The 22,945-nt window shown below is 41.5% G+C and overlaps 1 protein-coding gene across 3 annotated transcripts in view; it reads left to right on the top strand.

Moving 5' to 3' along the window:
* The window catches only part of fto (FTO alpha-ketoglutarate dependent dioxygenase), a 118,341-nt gene that overhangs the window by 23,140 nt on the left and 72,256 nt on the right, over window positions 1-22,945 (top strand). For all 3 annotated transcript variants that reach the window (XM_041039288.1, XM_041039295.1, XM_041039304.1), the window contains exons 4-7: window positions 835-960; window positions 5,569-5,648; window positions 6,275-6,418; window positions 12,824-12,943. In XM_041039288.1, coding sequence (XP_040895222.1) covers window positions 835-960; window positions 5,569-5,648; window positions 6,275-6,418; window positions 12,824-12,943 — 470 coding nt within the window. The remainder of the gene's footprint in view (window positions 1-834; window positions 961-5,568; window positions 5,649-6,274; window positions 6,419-12,823; window positions 12,944-22,945) is intronic.

Consider the following 22,945-nt stretch of genomic DNA (forward strand, 5'->3'; position numbering starts at 1 on the left):
AGCTGGCTCTCAGAGCACAATGGCTGGAAATTAAGTTACTATTTATCCGTGCTGAGCAAAGGAAAAGGCAGCTGTGGGGCAGAGAGGCCCAGAAAGACTTTAGTATTGATTTTGCTGAAGGGTGTTGGCCAGCCAAGCCAAATCTTGTTTTCTTAGTATGCCATGTAAGAATGGAAGGAAAGAGAAGAACAGTGGAGGTGGTTACAGCGAATAGGTTCAGAAACAGGAATATCATAGGATACTCACTGTCTAATAACATACTCTCACACACACTAAACAACATCAAGGGCTTTTATCCAACTATTTCCTCTTGCACAGCATAATGATAGCATAAAGAACCTGTGCTAACAGCCGATATGACCACAGCAACACATATCTCCTTTGCTCGGCTTTTAAGAGATTCTTACTTTCTGGAGACAAAGGCATACGTATTACATCCACTGTTTGGGTGGTATGGATTTAATCATTGCACTCCTTGCTGGTTAAAGTGGTGATCCTTTATTTTCTTTAATTTTTTTTTTTGGGCTACATCTTTGCTGATAAATGGCCATTGTGTGGGCACTGCATTAACCAGATTTCAGTTGGTGCTGTCACTATATTTTTAATGTATTTTGAGTTGCAAATGTGGCACAATAGTTAAATGAATTAATAAAAATAATACTGTGTTTAATCAGTTGATTTGCAAAGTAATGAAACACATGCATTTCCATAAGTGTGAGAAATATGCATTTAAGTGCATTTCATACTTAAACTCAGTTTATGTTACTCAGTTGAATGTGAGTATAAATGTAAAATGCAAATGTGACAGTGAGTTGGGTTGTGTATGACTGACAGGTGAGACCAGTGAGGGAGGCAGCGGTGAGAAGGCGTGCTGGAGGATTGGGCTCAAGGTAGCCTGGGACATCCACACACCTGGCCTGATGCTGCCACTGGAGTCTGGAGACTGCTATTACATGAGAGGTACTAAATCTTGCTCTGAAAATAATACACAGGCACACACACACACACACAGACATACTAAAACATGCACATGTAAACATGTTGCTCTCACATCTCAGCCACATTCACCACCATGTCAGAGTTTGGAGGAAGGAACACTTTTATTATCCTGTGTTTTAGTGTTTCTTGTGCTTTGTCCCAAATGACCAGAAGGATGCACTTCACTCTCACTCCCATGCTCTGTTCTCTTCTTCTAACCCCCTCTCTGCAGGAGAAATGGAGCTGAGGTGTGTGTGTGTGTGTGTGTGTGGGGTTACTTGGCCCGAACACGTAGCTTTAAGGTTCCATGAAATTGTGTGCATTAGAGAGGTTAGGAAAACCAAATGTTATTTTTTGAAGTCTTGTGACCCAGTGCTGACTATGTCTCTATGGAGAGGACAGACAGCGAGCCACGGGGGTGTAAATCATAGCTTAATGCTTTTGGCTGCAGCAGAGACACCTCCACCCTCCTCCTTTTAGCCTTGTGGGCCCTTCCAAGCTTTCTCATATTTTCTGAGTGTGAGGACATTTATCCACATCACAGCAGAAGCTTGTGTTCAGCTGTACAAGAAGTTAGGATACCTGGTTTGATGGATGGGGGATTTATTATTCTTTCAGAGCACTCTGCCTTCATATGTATATAAAAATAGACAAACAGTAAAATCTTGAGTCCGTCCTCCCCTTCATGTGCTCAATGGATTACTGCGATTTTTATTTCAAAATGTAATATTTCATTTAACCCATGTTGACATACCAAATCAACCTCTTTTTCATTTTTTTTCCAGTTTGGTTTGTGTAATTCCTAAATGCAATCCTTGTTATTACTAACTGTTGGCCCATGGTAGGTGTAGACAGACATGTGTCTCCTCTGATATACACTGTGCTCTAAAACTGCCTCACATTTCTAACAGCACAACTGTACAGGATAACTATGTCAAAATCAATACACCAAAAGATTTTTTTATTATTATTTTGCTATCTAATCTGGTAGCCATCTACATATGTAATAATAAATCGCATATGTATTTGACCTTGTGATTAGAGAGGCTTTCATGTGATTAAAAGATCACTGTCTCAATCCCTTCAACAACAAATACGTATATCCATCTGGTATACAATCACATATGCTGTCAGTGTTTCTTTATGATGAGACTGAACCCCTACCTGTGCGCTCTGTATTAATGTCAAAATCATAAATACGCTGCTAAGATTTACAGCAGCTTTCAACATCCAGGAGGATGTAATGATGACATAAGCTACAGCCTAAAGCAAATACTTTTTTGGAGATCTGTTCTATATTAAGTCTTTTTTTTTGGCCTTTTTTTTTTTTAGCTTCACTTTGTTTTTTAGCATTAGAGCCCATTGTAAAACTATGATGATATCTTTACAGAAGAGGTTTTGGTTAGATACAAAATTTGTACTGAGTAGTGTATGCAGTATTTTTAATACAATTTAATAATCTATAGTGAAAACGTTTCTAGAAATGTTTGCAAATTTATTAAAAATCAAACACTGAAATCTTTATTTACAAAAGTGTACTGTAACTCCTCAGATTGTGGTCGGATGCGTTCTCTTTGCCTTAGTTATCCTAGAGATTTGTGTAGAACTTGACTGGAGTCCACCTGTGGCAAACTGAATTGAGTGGATGTAGTTTAGAAAGGCACACACCTGCGTATTTAAAGTGCCACAATTTATATTGCATGTCTGGATAAAAACCAAACCATAAGTCCAAGAAACTCTCTGTAGACCTCTACGATCCAGTCATGGTGGGGCACAGAGGTATAAACCATTTCTAAAGCTTTGCGTGTTCCCAGGAGCAGACTTCTGAAGCTCTATCCTCCTCAAAGATGGGAGAACCTACTGGAAGTATGAACATCTCAGCACCATTTTTATGGTGAAGTGGCTAGATGGAATCCACTTTGAGTAAAAGGCATATGACAGCCTGCTTGGAGTGTGCCAGTTGGTATCTGGGGGCATGAGAAAAAAGATTCTCTGGCCTGATGAGACAAAAATTGAACCTGTATGGTATGGTGAAGCCTGGTGGTGACAGTGAGACTGGTCAGGGTTGAGGTGAGTGCAGTCAAATTCAGAGAGGTCCTTAAAGAAAACCTACTCTAGAGTGCACAAGACCTAAGGCAGTTATGAGCTTTAAGCGTGGCAGAGGCATATAGTTGAGACAGCACGGGAGTGACTTCAAGACATGACTGTCCTTGAATGACTCAGGCCAAGCCCAGACTATAGAATCTATAGAACATCTGTGGGGAGGTCTGAAGATGACAGTTCTCAGACTCTTCCCATCCAATCTGACAGAGCTTGAGAAAATCTGCCGTGAAGAATGGGATAAACTGCCCAAATCCAGGTATGAAAAAGTTGTAGAGATTTACCCAAGAAGACTTGGGTATAATTGCTGCCTGAGGGGCTTCTACAAATAGTTTTATACAGGAGAGAGAGATTTCAGTTTTTGTTTTATGGATTTTCAAAAATTTCTAAAAGCATTTTTATTTTGTCATCACAGGTTGTCCAGTGTAGATTGATGGGAAAAAAATAGCAGTTTTATTCATTGACAGGCAAATCTGCAACACAAAAATGTGTGCAAAAAGTGAGGCCGCTGTATCTAACTGAACATTAGAATACCTATCTATTATCTATTGTGTCTACATTATGTTAGAGTGACTAGAGCAGCTTTCAAATATCCCACTAGTAAGTGTTTGTCATTCTGAATCGTTTCTTTTGCAAGTAAGGAATAGGAAGGTTTTAATGAATTCCTGAAGTTGACTCTTTGAAGCTGCTATGTTTTCATCTGAGAGCAGCGATGTCTGTGCCTAATATTCAGCTTGAAAGGGCTTGAAGCCGACCTCCTTTAGCTGGATAAGATTTACAATAGAACAGTCAGTTTCAGGCCAGCCATGATAATAGAGTGATGGGCTGTTGTGCAGACCATTCTAATGGGACTTGACTGTCGCGGATCAGTGGGGATTTATGCTCCACTTGGTGAGTACGCCCTTGAGAGGCCAACTGCTGCACAACGATAGCAGCTCGCACAGTCCTTGGCCGTCTGTCGCTTTGTCGGTCTACCTGCATTAAAGACTTGGCACAGTGCGCGAACATATGCACGCACCTATAAATTCGCACTACTCACATGCACAAAAATAAACGTTCTCACACATGTAAAGAATGCAGTCCCCTGCTTATTGAAGGCAGGATACGCCTCCCCTCCCATTTCAAACACACACATGTACACACCGACACGAGAGATCACCACTAAACCCAGTGTTAAAATATATTGTACCAGTGTTTTGGTGATATACACCATATGATAAGTAGTTTTGTGGTATTAAAAGAAAACTACAGTGCTGTATAACCACAGACACCATGATGTCTTTTCAGCACCATTTGTAGCCGGCTGGCCCTTTTGAACTGCTAATGTCTGAGCTGCTGGAGGCAAATTGAATCACCATCATTTCCACCCAAATGGAATTTCAGTGGTTAAAAAAGAACAATGCAAGTCTTGACACCAGGCCTGTTCAATAATCAGATTTCCAGCTCCCAATGCACAGGGGGACTGGAGAAAAGAGTTGACCCAATATATTTAAAAGCCTGCTTCCTGGAAAAGGAGGACAAGTGGCAGCAGGCGCAGGGGTTGAAAGAAAGATAAATATTTATTACAGTTATCGAGTTTGCCTCTACTCCCTCCTGATCCCACTGACGCATCAGACGCGCCAAGAAAAGAACAGATTGATGGAGATAATTTGTTATTGGATATAAACAGTTTTAAAGACGCAGAGTAATTCTGCCCAGAGACCTAATCCTTCACAATCTCATCAGGGTGAAGAAAACACCGGCAAGTTGTTTTGTTTGTCACCATCTTTTTTTTTCTCCCACCAAACAATAATGTCTTTCTCCCAAAGCATTTGGCTGTTTGACTTTCAAATCACAGGCATTAGCCGGTGTACTCTTGCTCAAGGCGGGTGTAAATATGCACATGTGCTGTGAATGACAGCTCTGTCATGGCTAAATTAATTATTGGTATGAGGCAAATAATGGCAGAGCTGAGAAACATCTATACACACAAAGAAACACATGGAGGGATACACAGGAAACAGCAGTAAGGCCTCTTTGTAAAGCTCCTGTGATATTGGACAAATGTTTGTTGGTATGGCTCTTCCATCTTGACAGATTGAGCGCGATCTGGTTTTGTTTGGTAATTAAAATTATAGTACAATGCTGCTCATTCTATTTGATTCGGTGCTGGACCAAGCGCAATCTGTCTGAGAGTACAAGATGATTTACTTGTCATGTTCCTTCACGCTCCGCTTTTCATCTGCTTTTCTGATGTAATCAGTTCTTTTTCTTTTTACGGCCTCTTCTATTCTTTATTACAATTAATTTAAACTATGAAATTTTAATTCTTATTATATTCTGCTAGCTGCTCTTTTGGGTTCTGTAATGTTTTTATTAAATAGTTATTTCTGTTCTGGACAAATATTTCCTGGACCGCTCTCTTGTTTACTGTTCTTCGCTGCTCTTTTGATGATTATTGTTTGTATTGATAGTCTGTTCTGATAGTTTTCTCTTCCCTGTATTTACCAGATGACCTGAACAGTACACACCAGCACTGTGTCCTGGCTGGACACTCTGCACGCTTCAGCTCCACGCACAGAGTGGCTGAGGTGAGAGGCAGACAGGCCTGAAAGAGAAAACACTGAGCTTCTCATTTGTCATGAAAATGCTGTGTAGTGTGCCAGCTGTCCCCTTTGGCTTCAGTAAGGACTGCTGCTGGCGCTTAAACGCTATTTTAGGGAAAGGCTGCGTAAAATGAAAACCTTTAACTCTGTGTCTGGTAAACAACAATGACAAAATTCCAAGAGTCCATGTTTTCAGTCAAATGGAAAGATTTCTCAGATATCTTATGTGGAAAGGAATCTGTCATTTTTCAACCAAATACATAAACTTGCAATCTTAGAATCCACTGAGAAACAGAAAAGAATATTTGAAAGGTGTTTACATAGGTTATGATGATCAGTTAAATAAGACCTGTACAATTTTTCAAAGACAAATGTACTCTAAAATGTATTTAAATGTACATGGATACAACCTTTTATTTTTGGATTTAAAAAATGTAATGCTGACAAGCACCATCATTAGGATTTTGGCAAGTCAAGTAAAATTTGAAGGTTAGTCATCAAGACCTCTTTAACCATGTGGTTATTTGTACATGTTACACAGGTTTAAGGCTTTAGGTATGCCCTGCATGACAGTTATTTGTGTAACACTGGGTTTGTCCCTGTCCTACCAGTGTTCCAGTGGGACCCTGACCTACATCCAGTCACGCTGCAAAGAGGCCTTGTCCAACCTGCACACTGACCCAGAGACAGGCACCCACAGCCTGCTGGCCCTGCTGCCGACAACGCTACAGCACTGTGAGGAGATTCACAATGAGGTGGGGACACTGTGGCGTATTTTCACATGCATGTGTCTCTGTATATCTGTGTGCTTTGCATGATTAGCTACACATTTGTCTGTAGTTTTTGCATGATTTCATTTGTGAGTGTGTGTAACTGTTAATATTTATTTGTACTGGCACTGTTAAGTCTGTATATGTGATAACTTTTAAAGTGTAGAAACAAGGAAACCTGAAACAGCATTTGGAAATATCTGAAGCACGTTTTGGCCTTGTGGTGCACCAGGTTTCAGCGAGGTTTACTGCAGCTGACAACAGGCTATGTGCCAGAAAAGTTCATACAATAATATGCCAGTCTTTGAAAGTTTTCACATATTTTTCTGTGATCATGAACCTGCCTGACACTATCTGACTCGTCCTGATGCTTTAATCCTTGCCCATCTGGTACACCATGGAGGTTAAAATGTCCAAGAACCATCTGCAAATATGCCAGGATATTGTCAGGACAGGATCACAGAAACTGTCGTGGAATATAAAGAAATCAGAGTGTGAGTTACCAAAAATTTTGGCATTTTTTATGAACATAAAAATCTCTGTAAAGTCTGTAGTCTGTAAAAATCTAATTAAGTAATTGAATTTATTTGAACAAACCTGCATTTGTACTGGATTTACACACCTATGCACACAGTCCAGAGCAAATGCTAATTGGTTTATCTACTAATCTTTGATGGGATAGTAGTCTAGACCTCAATTTTGATATTACATTGTCACTGTCCTGAGTAATTTAATTTAAAGACAGAAAAAATTGAACTCTCAGTGATCGAAAGTATGCCTTTTCCATTTTCTTTGCGTCATGGGAGCTCCTAACTGTGCTGGTGGTCCTCTGATAACAGGTTAAAGCTCTGTAAACGACAGAATGGGAGCTTGCGATCTTTCCACCTTCTACTTACCTTGTTGTTTCTGCTCAGGGAAATGCCTCCAATATGAAATCCAGGTTGTTCTCATTTGTCCAAGCCTGTGATGGATTGTAAGGCAATAGCCTCTCCATATGTTATCTAAAGATGGAGTCATGCCCCGCTCCCCTCCCTAACCCCTTTTCACACACAACAATGAGTGATTCTGGCTTGTGGTATTGAGGGATGGAGCGAGGTCAGAAAAGAAGAACGTGCGGGGCCGTCTGTGGAGCCACCGACCTTCTGTGTTAGCTTGCCGCAGGCCAACAGTTAATATAGCACTTCACCTCTCCCCCTTCACACCCCTGGGCTCAACGCGCACATCCTAGCCGACGCTAGCACCCAGGCCCCTCAGCGGGACGCCATGACAGATGAGTCTGACGTAAGGTTGTTTAAAGGTTGTAGACAATATTAATTATTCAGCACTGCCAAACAATAGGCCTGTCTGTGTCAGGAGGAGCGCTGCACTAGTTGAATTAGCAGCACCTGCTAGTTTGCCGCATAGCGCCACAGGATTACCAAGCATAGGCCCCCACCATGAGGGCAAGGCAGGTTTATTTAGGAAAACAGGATGCTATTTATAAAATAGCAGGTGTATGTGAATGCATGTGTATGTGTGACTGTTTAAGTAAAGGGAGGGGTGCTCTCAGGGGCTCAAGCCTACCCTACCTGGCACTTGCAATGATCGATGTGGCCATTTGTTTGGAGTTGCCCACGAGAGCAGAACACCCACTTAAATGATGTATTGTTGGTGGAGTTATTTATGATGGCGGCACACTTTGGCGGTTGGCGGGTGCATATTGCGCAGGTCGTGTTTGACATGGACGACCAGGAGCGAACAAGCCTGAGACTCGCAGGCAGTCTGACCTGAGCAGTGCCTTATGGGCCTTTTCTTAAAAAGCGCTCAACAGCGAGCTAGCACCGGCTGATGTGTCATGGATATTGTGCAGCGTGGTGCAACGGGAGAGGGAGTGGAGGTTCACACTTGTCAGAGGCCGTAGGCGGGTCTGACAATGATGAAGCAGAGCGTCTGCCATCTGAGTATGAGTGTTTGGGGACAGGGTGGGATGTCGAGTTGAAGTAGGGGATGATGGGAGACAGAGAGAGAAATGAGGAAAACTGAAGTTCCCCCCTGTTTGTTAAGCATGGTCCTCCTCACCGTCTCTTTTTAATCTTACCTCCTGTCTTGGGTGGTGGTGGGGGTAGTCTAACATAGCATCGCCACACGGCCGCCGTGTGCATGTTTGGCTTTGAAATGCTAATCCCAGACACAAACGTCTTGTCTCATTTAAAGCCACTGTGTCACTTCCCAGGTGGGTGTGTGACAGAGTGCCCTGAGGGACCCCATCTAATGATGCTAGTCCCCTCACAGTAAATATTGAAGGGTGGGACAAGCTTTCCACACATGTTCTGACAGAAAGTAAACTGTGTGGGTGCAGGAGTGTGTGACCTTCCCATGTCCTGTTTTCCAGGCCAGAATGTGTCCCCAGGCTCTCAGGTCTTTGCTTGGCTTTGGAACACCTTAGCTGAGGGGCTTACAGTGGCAATATCATTGTAATCTTATAAATCACTTCTCAAGCATATTTTTGCTAGCAGTTTGTAGTCTGTGCTTTTTATTCCTGCTGTATTTACGGGTTTTATTACCTGTTAACACTGTTTTTAATTCATATGAGACATTTTTATTGTTCATCCTGCAGTTTTATTGGGTTTTTAATGTCTTTGTACTTTGTAAGTTTGTTTTGAAAGTGCTACACAAATAAAGATCGACCCACAAGGGATAAAATGTTCCAAAAGTGAATGTTTCACCTGTTATGAGTTTCTGCAAAATCGCGATTTAGTCAGAGATTTCATCTTTTTTCTTTTTTTGGGGGGAGAGTTAATGAGCTAATTCAACTGTAACTTAATGACAGTAGCCACATTGATGTGAAGGAGTTCTTCTCCAGCAGAAACCACAGGACCACTTTAACCTACCTCTGTGGCCTGGGAAAGAATTAAAGAATTGAACACTATTATTTTATGTATATAGATAGGAATGGAAATGTATACAATAACGTGTGTATGTACCGTATAACATAGCGTCTGCATGACCACTGTGGTCAGTGTGTGATTACAGAAAATTGCGTGCCTGGTCGCTCACAGAGATCTGGGTGGACCAGTTCTGGCTAATGTGTGAGGAGGCCGGGAAAGGTAAACAGAGGACGGCAGAGTGGGATCGATCCCTCTCTCATCAGCTTCAACCTCAGGGCCCTGGCCTGGAAATTGATTGGACCCGCTCAGGGAATACCGTGAAGGTGTGGAAAAAATCGCGCCTCATTAAATGGGAAAAAAGGGGGCTACTTGGCTTTAACTCCAGAGTTGCCATGGTGGGCGGCCGGTCGACTAATGTGGGGCTAATGTGTAGTTAGTGTGTCCATCACCTGCAGAGATGACAGCGACTGCCGCAGGGGAGCCACCAGCTCCCCTCTCACTCCCCCGCGCCGACTCAGAGAAAAACTAGCCCTAACAACCACTCTCTTTCGCACACACCTTCGATGTGTCTGCCTGGATAGGTGGCATTTAGTCAGAGTTCCCCTCTTGGTAACTCTCAGCTGGGTGGCCAGACTCCAAATGCCACATTGGCCAGCGCTCCTCAGTTGCTTTAGATGGCCTGCTTTGTGGCTGCCACTGGCCTGCGCAGTGGGGGACAGGCAGCCATGTCAGCTCAAAGTGGAGACACAGGTTGGTTTCTTCTCACTAAAGGACAGGCAGACAATCAGAGAGATGGAAGGAGGGACAGACAGAGAGAAAAGGACGTCCGATATCAGTGCTCAGAGGCTTTGTTGTGTGTTTGAGCTGTAGTGATCGAAGGGGAGTGGATTTGGAGGGTGTTGAAGGGACCATAAAGGATGACATTTCTTTGAAGGGTGGGTTGTATGGAGTGACTGAGAGGCTGCTGAGCAGTGCCACTGGCTGTGTATTCTCCCTGACATGCCCCAGTCCTTGCATGTCATCCCTGCTGTGATCAGAGCCTTTTGGAAGCAAATGGCAGGATGATTCTGTGCGCACCTTCTACCCAAGGCAGACCTCACTCAAGTCGTTTGTGCAAATAATTCTTACCCTTTGTTTTAACTTGCTTGGGGGGCTGGATAGTAGGTGACCTGCCTCATAATATAGAGCAGTGACCACTTGAAAATTACAATTGCAGCTCAGTTTTCATACTCCTCCACGGCACTTTTATTAACAAGAACCAGGATACTGGGGGACTTGACCTGAGTTCCAAACTATCGTTGTAGTTGTTGTAGGTTTTCGTACCACTGCCTCCTCTGCACCTCTAACCCATCTTAATACTGCTACTGCATTTTAGTTAAACTTGAACTGCATTAAAACAATGCAGGGGCTGTGTTAGTGTGCTGTGTTGCTTCAGGTACTGGTGAGACACAACATTTATACAAATCAGGAAATCCAGCTTGAGCAAAAGATTTGGGAATGCAAAAAAAAAAAAAAACACTGCACAGTGGTTTATAATCCTATGAAGCTGGATTTTATAACTCAGGAATGTTTTCACAGTGGCCACTATCTTTCCTTGGAGGGATTTTGAGGTAAACAGTAGAAATACAGCACATAACGCTACAAAGTTATCCACCAGGGAAGTGCCAGATGACTGTGGGTTGTTTGACCCCACAGCCCTCTCCGTTGGCACCCCCACTGCACCGACGGACTGGCATCATTGAAATGAATGAGAGGGCCGTGTTTGTTCATGCAGTGCTAAAATTGGTCTGAACTCATTAGCCGGTACAAATTAGTTGTATATGAACATAATTTGTAGGAGACAAGGCTAGATGAGAGTTGATGACTGGCTCATCCAAAAATCTATGCTACATGAATAGAACGATAGGTGCGAGATGCATCAGTGAAACAAAAAAAATACAGGAAATTCATATTCATATGGATCTTTTGAGGCCTGAGACCTTTTGGGGAGGACTAATGTGCTCAGAGCTCGTAGCGACTCTTTGTGGGAACTGTATACATTGGCTCATATTGTCTTAGCAGAACAATAAACAAAAATAGTTTTCAGAATAGGAACAATAGCTCTCTTAGTCCCATCTGATATGAGGCTCCTTTGTATACAACTACATTTTGTGTTGTACAGTTGTCTGCTTAAAAAATGTAATAGAGCGTGCATTGTTTTGGGTGGATGATGCTTTGTAAGGCGTTTTGGGGGAGGGCAACGCACAGCGTCTCACGTTTACATTGGCGGCAATTGGGCCAATCTTTGACATACACACTCACATCGGCAATTGTATGCACAGACGTTCACAAAGCCACCAACACACCTATGTAGACAGATACAGGCAAGGGCACAAACACACTGATCCTCATGCAAGTACAAACACACAAACGCGCACACAGAAAGACACACTTAGAAATAGATAGGCTACACCTGGCTACATGAAGCATCCTTGCGAGGATTAAATCAGCACTTCAAAAGAGCAGGATAGAAAAACACTCCCAGCGGAGGAGAGGGGAGCGGCTCGGCAGCCGAGACTGTCATCTCCAGACGGAGAGAAGGAGTGGGAGAGGAGGGGAGAGGAGGGAGGAGAATGAGGAGAAGAGGAAGAGGGTGGAGTTTTCAGGTGTGCTGACTGGAAGGTGTGTGTGTGTGTGAATAGACATTCATATTTGTGTGTGAATGTACTGTGTGTGTGTGTGTTGTCCGTGTGTCTGTGTTTGGTAAGGGTGTGACTACTATTTGTACTATTTGTGGTGGAACTATTTTTCACGCATGTCACTAAAAAATGTGTCTTCACTGCGTTGTTCTTTTCACAGACCTCATACAAAGGACCGAATGCACTGTAAAATTATTTTATGACATAGAATATATGCAACAATTCAAAGCAATGTATATCCAGTGGCCAAATTAATTTCCTTTATTCCCCAAATCATGGAAAAATTTCTCACTGGGTGCAGGGACATTTTATAAAATTTTTAAAATTCATTAGAATTCCTATAAGAAATTAAAATGTTATTGGACAGAAAAAAGGTATCTTAAATACTGTATATTAATTTCTTTTTTACTTTCAGTAAAAAAATGTACTAACTGAAATAAAAAAAACTCACTGCAATATTTTGTATCATATGTAATTTTTTTTTTTTTACAGGGGGGTAAATAGCTTGTTAATCACATTGCATTCTTAAGTTACAACATACATATATTTTTACTTTATAATTGTTCTAAGTCGACAGATAATTTTGGAATAAAACTGTCAAATGAGGCTAAAAAGCTATTCTCTGTGTATTTTTATAGACTTGTTTGACCCATTTTTAAATTCTTCATATGATAATTTTGTCATTTATATGTAACATATAAAAATGTTTTTTTCCTCTACATTAAATTAAATATTACACTGTAATGTCTAATGTTTTACTGTTTTTTCTTAGGTTAGGTGAAGCTAAGGGGAAATTGTCTGTTTGAAGTAGCATTTTTATTCTGTGTTTGTGTGTGTGCTCGCAGGTGGAGTTTGAGTGGCTGCGGCAGTACTGGTTTCAGGGCCAGCGCTATGCCCGCTTTTGCAGCTGGTGGACCAGACCGATGGAGCAGCTGGAGAAGGACTGGAGGCTCATGGAGACCATGGTAAGGCCGCTCAGACGCCCTGCTGGTCACGTGGCAGCCTCACTGTCTGGCGTCTTAGCCTGTGTGGTTTACTGAGTGTGTCATCAACTCAGTGTCACTCACATTACTTCACTAATCCCTCAGTAGTTAAATTAAATGCATTTCCATCCTAATTTGCAGGCTCTTTCTGTAGCACTAAACTCATTTTTCTCCTCAGATTCAGGTTTACAGGCACACTATCCTCAGTCCAAGGCTTTACACTGATGCTGTTTCGGTTTTAGAAAATAGATGCAAAAAAGGTGTGATTTTTTTTTTTTTAAATAATAAATGCAAAACCTGTTTTGTATGAGAAAACAGAAAAACATATTTATTGGCACTGATTTTAATAATACTTCTGAAGGCAATGCTGTATGTAATATATTGTCAACACAAAAACATCAACTATCAAAATATTCTTCAAAGTAACCCATAATAATAATAAAAATGAATAAGCATTTTACGGCTTCCCAGATATGTGAGCAGCTTCATTATGAGTTTAGTCTCACTCTGTTATTTAATAATAAGGGTTTTCACCTTTCTAAATGCTCAACATGCCTCTGCTTGTGCTTTTTAAACAAATTAAATAAGTGATCTGCTGTCCAATAATGCTCCCCACAAGGGAGGGTGTGTTTAAAATTACATGATGGATTGTCTAACTTCTCACCTTGGTGCATTATTAAGGATGTGTCATGTGTTTGTCGTAGCCTCAGAAGTTTTATTAGAGACGAACGTGGACACGCAGCTATTAGTTAAGAAGGAATCACTTAGTAATGTCAGACTCATAATTAAGTCAACTTACTCACAGCCACGTACTGTACATATGTGCTGCACGTACACGTACACACACACTGTCGATATACAGCACACAAACACACAGATACATGCTTGGTCTCGCTTTCTCTCTCTCCCCACAGGTTCTACGCAGTCCTTCTCTCATAGCTAGATTTCAAAGAGCGTGTGTGTTCATGTATGTGTGTGTGCGTATTTAACACCCAGACACCAGAAGCAGCAGGGGGCACTCTTGTATCACTGTAGCAGTAGCAAAGGGAGCGAAAGAGCTGTGCTTCTTTTTTCCTCCCTGCTCCCTCTCTCTCTCTCTGTCTCTCTCTCTCTCTTTTTCTCTGTCTCTTTATGTCTCTCACCCGCTCCTGCTGTCTCTGGGAGCTCTCTGTCTCTGTCAGTGTCGAGTGCTGAGCAGTAATCACATCTAATGCTCAGGCGGGGATAAAGACAGGGGCTGGAGGAGAACAGTACTGCTGCTGCTGCTGCTGACGCTGCCCGGCTCTAGTTGTAGTCTCTCTCTCTCTCTCTCTCTCTCTCTCTCTCTCTCTCTCTCTCTCTCTCTCTCTCTCTCTCTCTCTCTCTCTCTCTCACACACACACAGTCAAACAGCCTGGCAGAGGGCGAGTGGGTGTGGGGGAGCTAGTAGACAGGGGCTAAACTCATCTAGAGCTCCACCTCCGGGCCCAGATGAAGAGTGTGATTTGGACCTGTATTTAGAAAAGGGCATCAGTGAAATGTGAGGTCTTTCTCTCTGTCTGTTGCTGTGTCTCCGTCTCTTTCTAATGGACAAGCAAAGCATATCCACTGTGTGTGTGTTTGTGTGTGTGTGTGTGTGTGTGTGTGTGTGTCAACATGTGGATTTCTGTCATGCAGTGGAAATTTAGCATCAGACTTTGTACCTTACATCAAATAAAATTGTGAGCCACTGCTAAAGGAAAAAACTTGTCATTACATTGAGTTTATTAAGTATAAGAACACTTGAATATATATATATATATATATCTGTAAATAAAATTGTATGTACAATTTTTTTATATTTTACATTTCAAATAACTGTGTGTTTATGGCAACATTCATTTTAAAGTCTAAGTTCTTTGACTAAATTATTAATTACATAGAGTCAAATCACACAAAAGCAAGTATGTCTTCTGCAGAAATGCATATTGAACCTATGCAAAAATAATACACTGCTGAGTGCATAAATGTAATGATTCACTATTGTGATGAAAGACAACATTATTGCTCTGGCAAGCAATATTTACATACATGCATCGACCTCTGATATGCTGATGAAAAGCACTTTATAGATGTGACTTATAGATTTTCCTTTTGGAGGTTTTGATAGCTTTGGCTTTTCTGCAGTTAGATTAAAACACATTTCTCTAAATTACTTTGAGTTATTTAAATTATGTGGACCCCCCCACCCGATTCCTTTATTGCATATATTTTACATTTTGAAGCCGGAAATTGACAGCATAGTGTAATTTAGTGAAATACGAGTGACCTACTGTGTGCAGATGCGGGTTGCCATTTATTTATTTAGATTTTTCTGTTCTTGCCTGCAGAGTATATTTTAATACAGCATTATTTTTGTCAAATTTGATATCACCATGGGTATTTTAAAATAACAAATATATGTCTCTTTAAATAGGGTTTATAAAATGACACTGTGTTGTTTTATACACTGTGCTGTAGCAATAAAACAGCCTATTGTTTTATCCTGCTAAAATAGCAATACAAACAGCCAGCCTTCCTCTCTTTATTGTCATATTTAGCACACAGTGTTGTGGGATGCGCAGTGCTGTGTATGCGTTTGTTAGTCTGTATGAAGAATATTGCAATGTGGGGGGACTAGCTCCTGTTTATGGATACTGTCTCTCCCTGGGGCTCCCTCTCTCTGCTCCTCAGCCTGTTGTCATGCAAATGCTTATCCCTCCATTTGAATGACACACTGATAAAATACATAAATAAATATATAAAGAATCGAAACAAAACAAGTCCACTTGCTTGCTCTCCTCTTTTTGGTACCTCATGAATTTATGTGGTTCCTTAATAGAAACAAAGAGACGGGCTGCTGAATGAACTTCAGGTGTAGGTATGTGTATGTGAATGTACAGCAAATGTACAGCAAATGGCGGGGGGGCTAGTGTATTTAAGGTAAAGGTTGTTTCTGGAGGGTGGAAAAAGGACATTAACCTAAAGGTTTTACATTCCCCAGTGATCCAGGGTGCTGAAGTCCTTTTAGACCTGCATGGCTCGCAGCCTTATGTTCCCTCAGGAGCTCTGCTATCATGGCTATCATACAATAGTGACATTTCCTTAAACTAGCAACAATGAATAGCTTCCGTCTGACTGACAATAGACAGAGAGTCTTGGCTTTATGCAGAATATTTTAAATACCGGTGTGGTATTTTTTTTATCTTTCCTCTTTTCACTGTGGGGGAGAAGCGACAGCGACGAGCCCACGAGCACATCTCCCTTTTATTTATTTATTTTTGTTCCCCCTGTCCTGTGCATGTGTGAGTGTGTATATGTGTGCACCATTGATGTTAATGTATGCACTCGGCATGACTTTAATTGATTTAGCAGCTCTGCTTGCACAGTACAGCTTTTTCCCTAATTTGTCACTTTCCTGACTTCTGTGGCTGCTCATCTCGCAACTTCAAAAGCCACCACGGATGCAAAGAGATTTCAGTGCACTCCATCTCCCTCGCTCTCTCACTCTCTTTATGTTCTTTCTTTCTCTTGTTCTCTCCCTCTCTCGCTCCCACTATCTCGCCATAGCTCTGTCTCTTTCTCACACTTTCCCCCTTATTTGACAGAACGAGCCTTGTAGATGGAAATCTTTTCAACACGTATCAAGGAAATTAATCTACTTTCATAATAAATGGGATCCACTCAGTTGAATACATTTGTATACTTCAAGATGTACAAAACAGGAAGTGGTATCGGGGCCATGTCTCCCTCTACTCCGTTCACCCAGCCTGTCACTCTCTGTTTTCCAGTGGTTTGGTCTCACACACACACACACACACACACACACACACACACACACACACACACACACACACACACACACAGACACACACACACACGCACACACATACACAAACATATATATATGTATATGCAGTACACACACTCTTTTTTTTCTGATTGTGTGACAAAATTTACCTCCCCTGATTCATAACAGAGGTTGGATTTTTCATGCATACCTGCGTGTGTTGGTGTGTGCAGGGATGCGCTTGGTGACCATTTCATCTTCTCCCCTCACTTTAATAACAGTCTTTGGATACAGTCTGGGCTGCTGAGTAGGGTTGCACAGCAATCGTACACAGCCTGGCCCGGTCGCCATCGATAGCTGATTAGGTTATTGACCTAGCATGTGGAGGGTGTGTGCTCAGGAGGAGGCCGGGCAGGGAGGGATGGAAGGTAGTGAGCTGTAGGGAGAGACTGTAGAGACAGGCAGAGGCAGAGGGGGAGGCAGAAAAAAAAAAACGAGAGGGAGAGGTTGTGTGTGTTGGGGGGAGGAGGGGTGGGGGGTCAATGTAAATGTTATTGCTGTGTGAGCTCATTTGATCAAAGTCCTGGAAAGGTTAAGCGAATCCAATCTGGTTTTGTATGGCAGAGTGGAGACACAGGCGCTAGGGAAGAAACCCCCAGGACGGAGAATGGATTATCATATTGGCGCTGGAGTAGCAGGGGCCTCCGACGGACAGTTTACCCTGCCCGTAATGCGTTTAGACAGCAATTGGCCTTAATAACCTTTATTGACTTCAGCGGGTCAGTGCCAAGAATCTAATTATCAAAGTGTATCAATTTCATTGGAGTTTAGAGTTGCACCGCTCAAAATAATTATTTTAAGGTCGGGCCGGGGCAATTAATCCCCTCTCCACTTATTTGATGGCTTTGTAAAACATTATAAATGTTATGGTTTCTGTTGTGCGTTTCACCGTAAATAATTTCAGGGAGCAATTTTTTGTAATGTATTATTTGGAGAGCTTGCCACGCCGGTCCAGCTGCGGGGAAAAGACAGCATATTTGGAAAGCTAGGCCAGAGCTGAATCATGTTGCAGATGTTTACCAGCAGTCATTTTTCTCTTTCGCTTGCCGTTTTACTCGCACAGTCGGGCAGAGTTTTATTCCCACTTTATATGCACACATGGAACCCAGATTAATTATAAGTGTGAACTAAGCAGTAAACTGTTTAAAGACCATTTTTATTGCTCATTATGAAGCCATTTATTATCTCTTACATTAAATCACACTGTGTTTATGCAACATATTGTTTTGCATTTTAAGCTCTGCACTTGGCAAATAGGCTTATACATTTATTATATTCCAATTCTTTGCGGTTCTTATGCATATATACAGTGTGTGTATGGTTGTGTTTGCGTGTATGCATGTAGGTTTGCTTGTGTGTGGGTTTGTGTCCATGTGTCTTTATGTGTGTGTGTGCGTAGCATGTCCACAGTGTGAGTGCGGGAAGTAAATGTGGAGCTGCACAGTAGTTTATCCTTCATTGACAGTCAATACGTGCTGCTACCTGGATAGTAGCAGCTGTTTTTCCTTATCACACAACATAGACTAGAGGCCTAATCCACGCGTTCATTATTGCACGGCCTTGTTTACCCGCGGCTCTATATTAGCTCGCTTGCTTTGCCCTATTTAGACGGAGCTGTATAAAAAAGAAATTACTCAAAGATTATTGTTATTATTCATTTAAAGAGGAAATATATGGCTGATAATACATTTTACATCACACAGCAGCTTGTGTTTGGAAATATAAAATGAAAAGAAGCAGGAAGCGACAGAGAGAGAGAGAGGCAGAAAGAGAGAAGGGAGAAAATGTAGCGGTGCAAAGGTATTTGCAATTCTCTTTGAAGTCCCTATTCAACAGGGTAAGCTGAATTTTCGGCAGTGCCTGATAGTGTTCTGCGTAAATGCTTAAAGCCCTTTAGAGAATTTTCATGGGCAGATACGCGGTGGCTTGAAGGGAGCGTTTATGTTACCTGGAGCCAATGCAGCCCGCAGCTTTGTACCTAAAGATGTACACTAGTAGTGAATGGAATCCCACAGAGGTTTGTCTATGACAGAATCTCGCTGCAACATCGCTGTAAGCCAAAGCAGGGGGAAAAAAAAAAAAGAGTCACGAACAGGTTTAACCCTGTCACTCCTCAGCCGGCATCTCACAAATGCATATACGTGAACAAAGACCTTGAAGGACGAAAAAGAGACAGAGACAAACTAGTAAACACACACATATTTACATGTATAACTGGAAAGTTTAAATGACACTTTGTGGTGTCTTCAGTCAACGCATGGAAGTAACAAATGGAGAGTAATACTGCAGTTGAAAATCAGATTTTTTTTGTCTCCTTGTAGAATAAACTTGGCTCATTCAAATGTGCTCAAGTGCTCAAATACACGCACACACAAACAGACAAGCTCACTGGGCTGCCAATCATAATTACTCTTGCTGTCATAGTTCATAGTGTACCAGTTCACTTTTTGTTCTTGAGTACAATTACTTGTTGAGCACTTTATCATTTAAAAAGATTAAAATGATTCCTCATATAGGTGTGTAATTATTTCCCAATAACAGACTGTACCTCGCTGTCCCGAAACTTTAGGTGGGGAGAGCTGTTGCGTTTTGATTCCCACAATACACTCCGACCTGAGCAAACTTGTCTCGGGGCTGTGGATGACTGAATTTGGAAGGTATTAGAGGAACTTAGCCATTATTGACTGTATGGCGCACTATGGAAACCGCAAATGAATCAATGCCATTGTTTTACTCGCTCATCGAAAAATACCTCTTTTCTTTTGTCTTTGTACTCGTGACTGGAGTATACCTCATCTTTACAGTGAGGGGGTGGGGAGTTTTTATTGACAGTGGTTTGGATAATTTATTTTGTTTGTCTGTGAATTGTGATGTTGACAGCGTTTTTTACTGTATGAGCAGGCTTTGAAGGCGGCTTGTCTCGTCTTCTTAGAAAACAAATGAGCACTTTACAGAGACTGATCTGCCTTATCCGCTTAGCAGCTCCTTCAATCCCTGCGTTTATTTATTTACTTACTTATTTACTTACTTATTCATTTACTTACCTCTGTATGGATTTGGTTTGATTTCTCTCCCTCCACTCATGGCCACCCCCTCCTCTTCCTCTCTCTGTCTTCATCCTTGGCCCCGATCAGCAAGATAAGCCTTCAGAGGAGGGGAGATAACATCCATTAAAGTGGTAAAGAGGAATTATGGGGCAGCCCAGATTAATCACTGCTCAGCTTAATCGCATTCAGTGCGGACGGCGGGGCTGGCTGCAGGGCCCAGCTTCTTCCTGTGTCATACTAACAGAGAGAGAGATGCAAGGAGGGAGTGTATATGTGTGTATGTGTGTTTGTGTGTGTGTGTTGAAAAGTGCCTTGACGGGGGAGAAAGTATAAAAAGATGAAAGAGAGATTTCAGAGCATCGCATAGCAAAGCCTGCCCCTCTTATAGCTGACTAGAGACATTACTACCAACCAGAGTTTGACATATAATTATTCCACCACTTTGATCCAGGTGTAATTGTTTACTTTTGCAGGCAATCATGTCAAAGTGGTGGAGCAAAAGGAAACACCACAGCCACGAGAAAACACATTGATTTGTCACTAACAACAACTGAAGTAACTCAAACTGTTGTTCAGTTTATGTTGTTTTAGTGCGTCATTAATCTTGCTGAATATTGAACACATGGCCAGAGCTTGTCTATCACCTGTTCAGTATTTCTCATGTTGAGAAATAGTAATACTTACACCTGGATGTGCTGATCTCTGTAAACTAGAGTGAATATAAACAAAGCCCTCATACTCTGAACCCTGAGTATGCACTTTTAATAACATCATCTGAATCTGGATCCCGGATCCAGGTCCTGTGGTTGATGTCCTTATTATTGTTTATCTGCACAATAACTCAGGTTCATTTCCCATTTATTTGTACAGCCCCTAATCACATAGTCATAGTCTCTGAGGGCTTCATATCACCCACACAGTGAGACATTAATGAAACTGATTTATGAAAATGAAAACAGCCCGTCCCAACTATAGATCCTCAAAGTGAGCACTAAAAAAAATCCCACCCTGTACTTAAATAGGGACAAAAATAGGTGATACCTTTAGAAAATATGGACCACAAAGGTGTAGTCAAAAACCTCAGTGTAAAATGTATATTCTGTATGCTGTACATACAACAGACAAACAAAACAAAAAAAGGGCCCAAAGCTACAAAGTCAAATTTTAACACTTTACATATCTTGGAGAAAGTCTCAGGCACCATGTCTCCAATGTGTCGAAGATTTGATCCACAATCAGCTTTTTGTTCAAAATGTTGCAACTAGTGCAGAAAAATAGAAACCACTTAATACCTCAGTACCTCTCTAATGCTCCAGAATCACCGGAGCAGCTATCGTGTTGGGGTTTTGAAGTACATAAAGCCCTCTTTGAAAACAGTGAGAGGGGAGAATGGGGTGATACTGATGGGAAGACAGTGTAAAATTGTTTGATTCGGTTGAAGAAACGCAAAGAAAAGGAAGATATATGGGAAAAGATTGTTGATGATAATTGTATCATTTCTTTGGGGAGGTGGAACAGAGAAAAGAAATTGGGAGGGGGTAGGGGGGTGGCATTTTCAGAGGTGAGGGGAATAGAGAGATAACGGTAAAGATTTAAGTTCAGAGCGTGCGAGGGAAAGTAAACCAGAGAGAAATGAAAAGCTGAGGCTGTAGACAAGGGGATGTGAGCACAGTCAGGAGGAAGTACAAGTCCTGGGAGTATTCTGGGAAGTTCCATGCCTTGTTTTTTTTTTTTTCTGGTCTGTGCACCTTTCAAAACAAGGCATGTACAGTATAAAGCGGATAACCCAACAGAGATCAAACCTGATATGTCTGTTTTCTGGTAAAGCAGATTTTCTCCCATGCGAAGCCTGAAATGAAAATCCCATTCTCTTTTTCTCTTTTCTTTTTTTTTTTTTACGTGTCTGTTTTTGTAGTTTTGACCATTAATACTAATGGTTATGTTTACTCACACACTTTATTCTTTAGTTTCACTGCTGAGATCCCAACACTGGTAATAGTAGCATGGTAGTACTATAGGACACTGGTGTTCAGACAAATCCCCAAATTGTTGTACTGTAGGTGTTTTAATTATTTTTTTTAAAACTAGAAGCATATACATCCAAAGTGTCTGTTATAATTGTGCTTTGTTGAACTGTGTGCATACAAAACTAGAGTATTTATGGTAACTTAAAGAAACCAAGAAGTTACTGTGCAAGATGTAATGGACTTTACAGTTGGCTGTTTGTGTAATAACTTTAATTTTCTCCTTTGTTGTCATTGGACCTGTTTAAAACCTGTCTGACCACTCATAGACATAGCCGCTCTGTCTACTGTAAAGCCATCCCTAACTGTGTTTCTTTGACCTTTCATCATTCAACAGGAATGACCCAGGCAGAAAAAAAAGAGGAGAAAAAACAAAACAAAACATGACATATAATTTTTAATATTTAATTTTAGAGGAGTTTATTTGGAAAGTAGACACAAAGCAAATAGAATGTAATTTTACTCATGGTCAGGTCACAGGAAATATCGGAGCATCAGCCAGAAAGACAGAATCAGCTTTAACTTTGTTTTTTTTTTACATTTTTTTAATTTTCGGGCTGTTCCCCTCTGGTGACGCCGAGAGTGGCCGTCCTTCCAGGAAGCGAAATTCTTGTACCTTCCCATCCTTCCCTTGCAGATAGAACGATCTGATGGGTGGTGTTAAATGGGTGAGATGTAGGACAGTGTAATTAACGCTAGTCCTTTAGCGGGCCCCGCCTCGCTCCGCTGGGAGCGCCCGATATAGTGCTCATTAATTCCTATTTGTGTGTAATGAGAGGGTCATGTTGGATGTAATAAATGGCTCTTTTATTTGGGCGAGAGCTGCAAGGCGGCATCCTCTCCTGGCTAACAGTCTCATAAACACCCTTTAGCTGCTCTCATCAGCCTCCCTGGGTGGGAGCAATCACACATACACATATAGCAATGGGTGGTGGTGGGATCATCTGTGTTTAGAAACACTTAAGTAACTTTATCATATCTCTTTTAAAATGAACTCCATGCCATTTTTCCAGTCATCCAAGCAGCAGCTGTTTTGTTCCTTTCAGTACAGTCAAATGAAATAGAT

The sequence above is a fragment of the Toxotes jaculatrix genome, chromosome 1 (genome assembly GCF_017976425.1).
Source record: "Toxotes jaculatrix isolate fToxJac2 chromosome 1, fToxJac2.pri, whole genome shotgun sequence".
Lineage (NCBI taxonomy): Eukaryota > Metazoa > Chordata > Actinopteri > Toxotidae > Toxotes > Toxotes jaculatrix.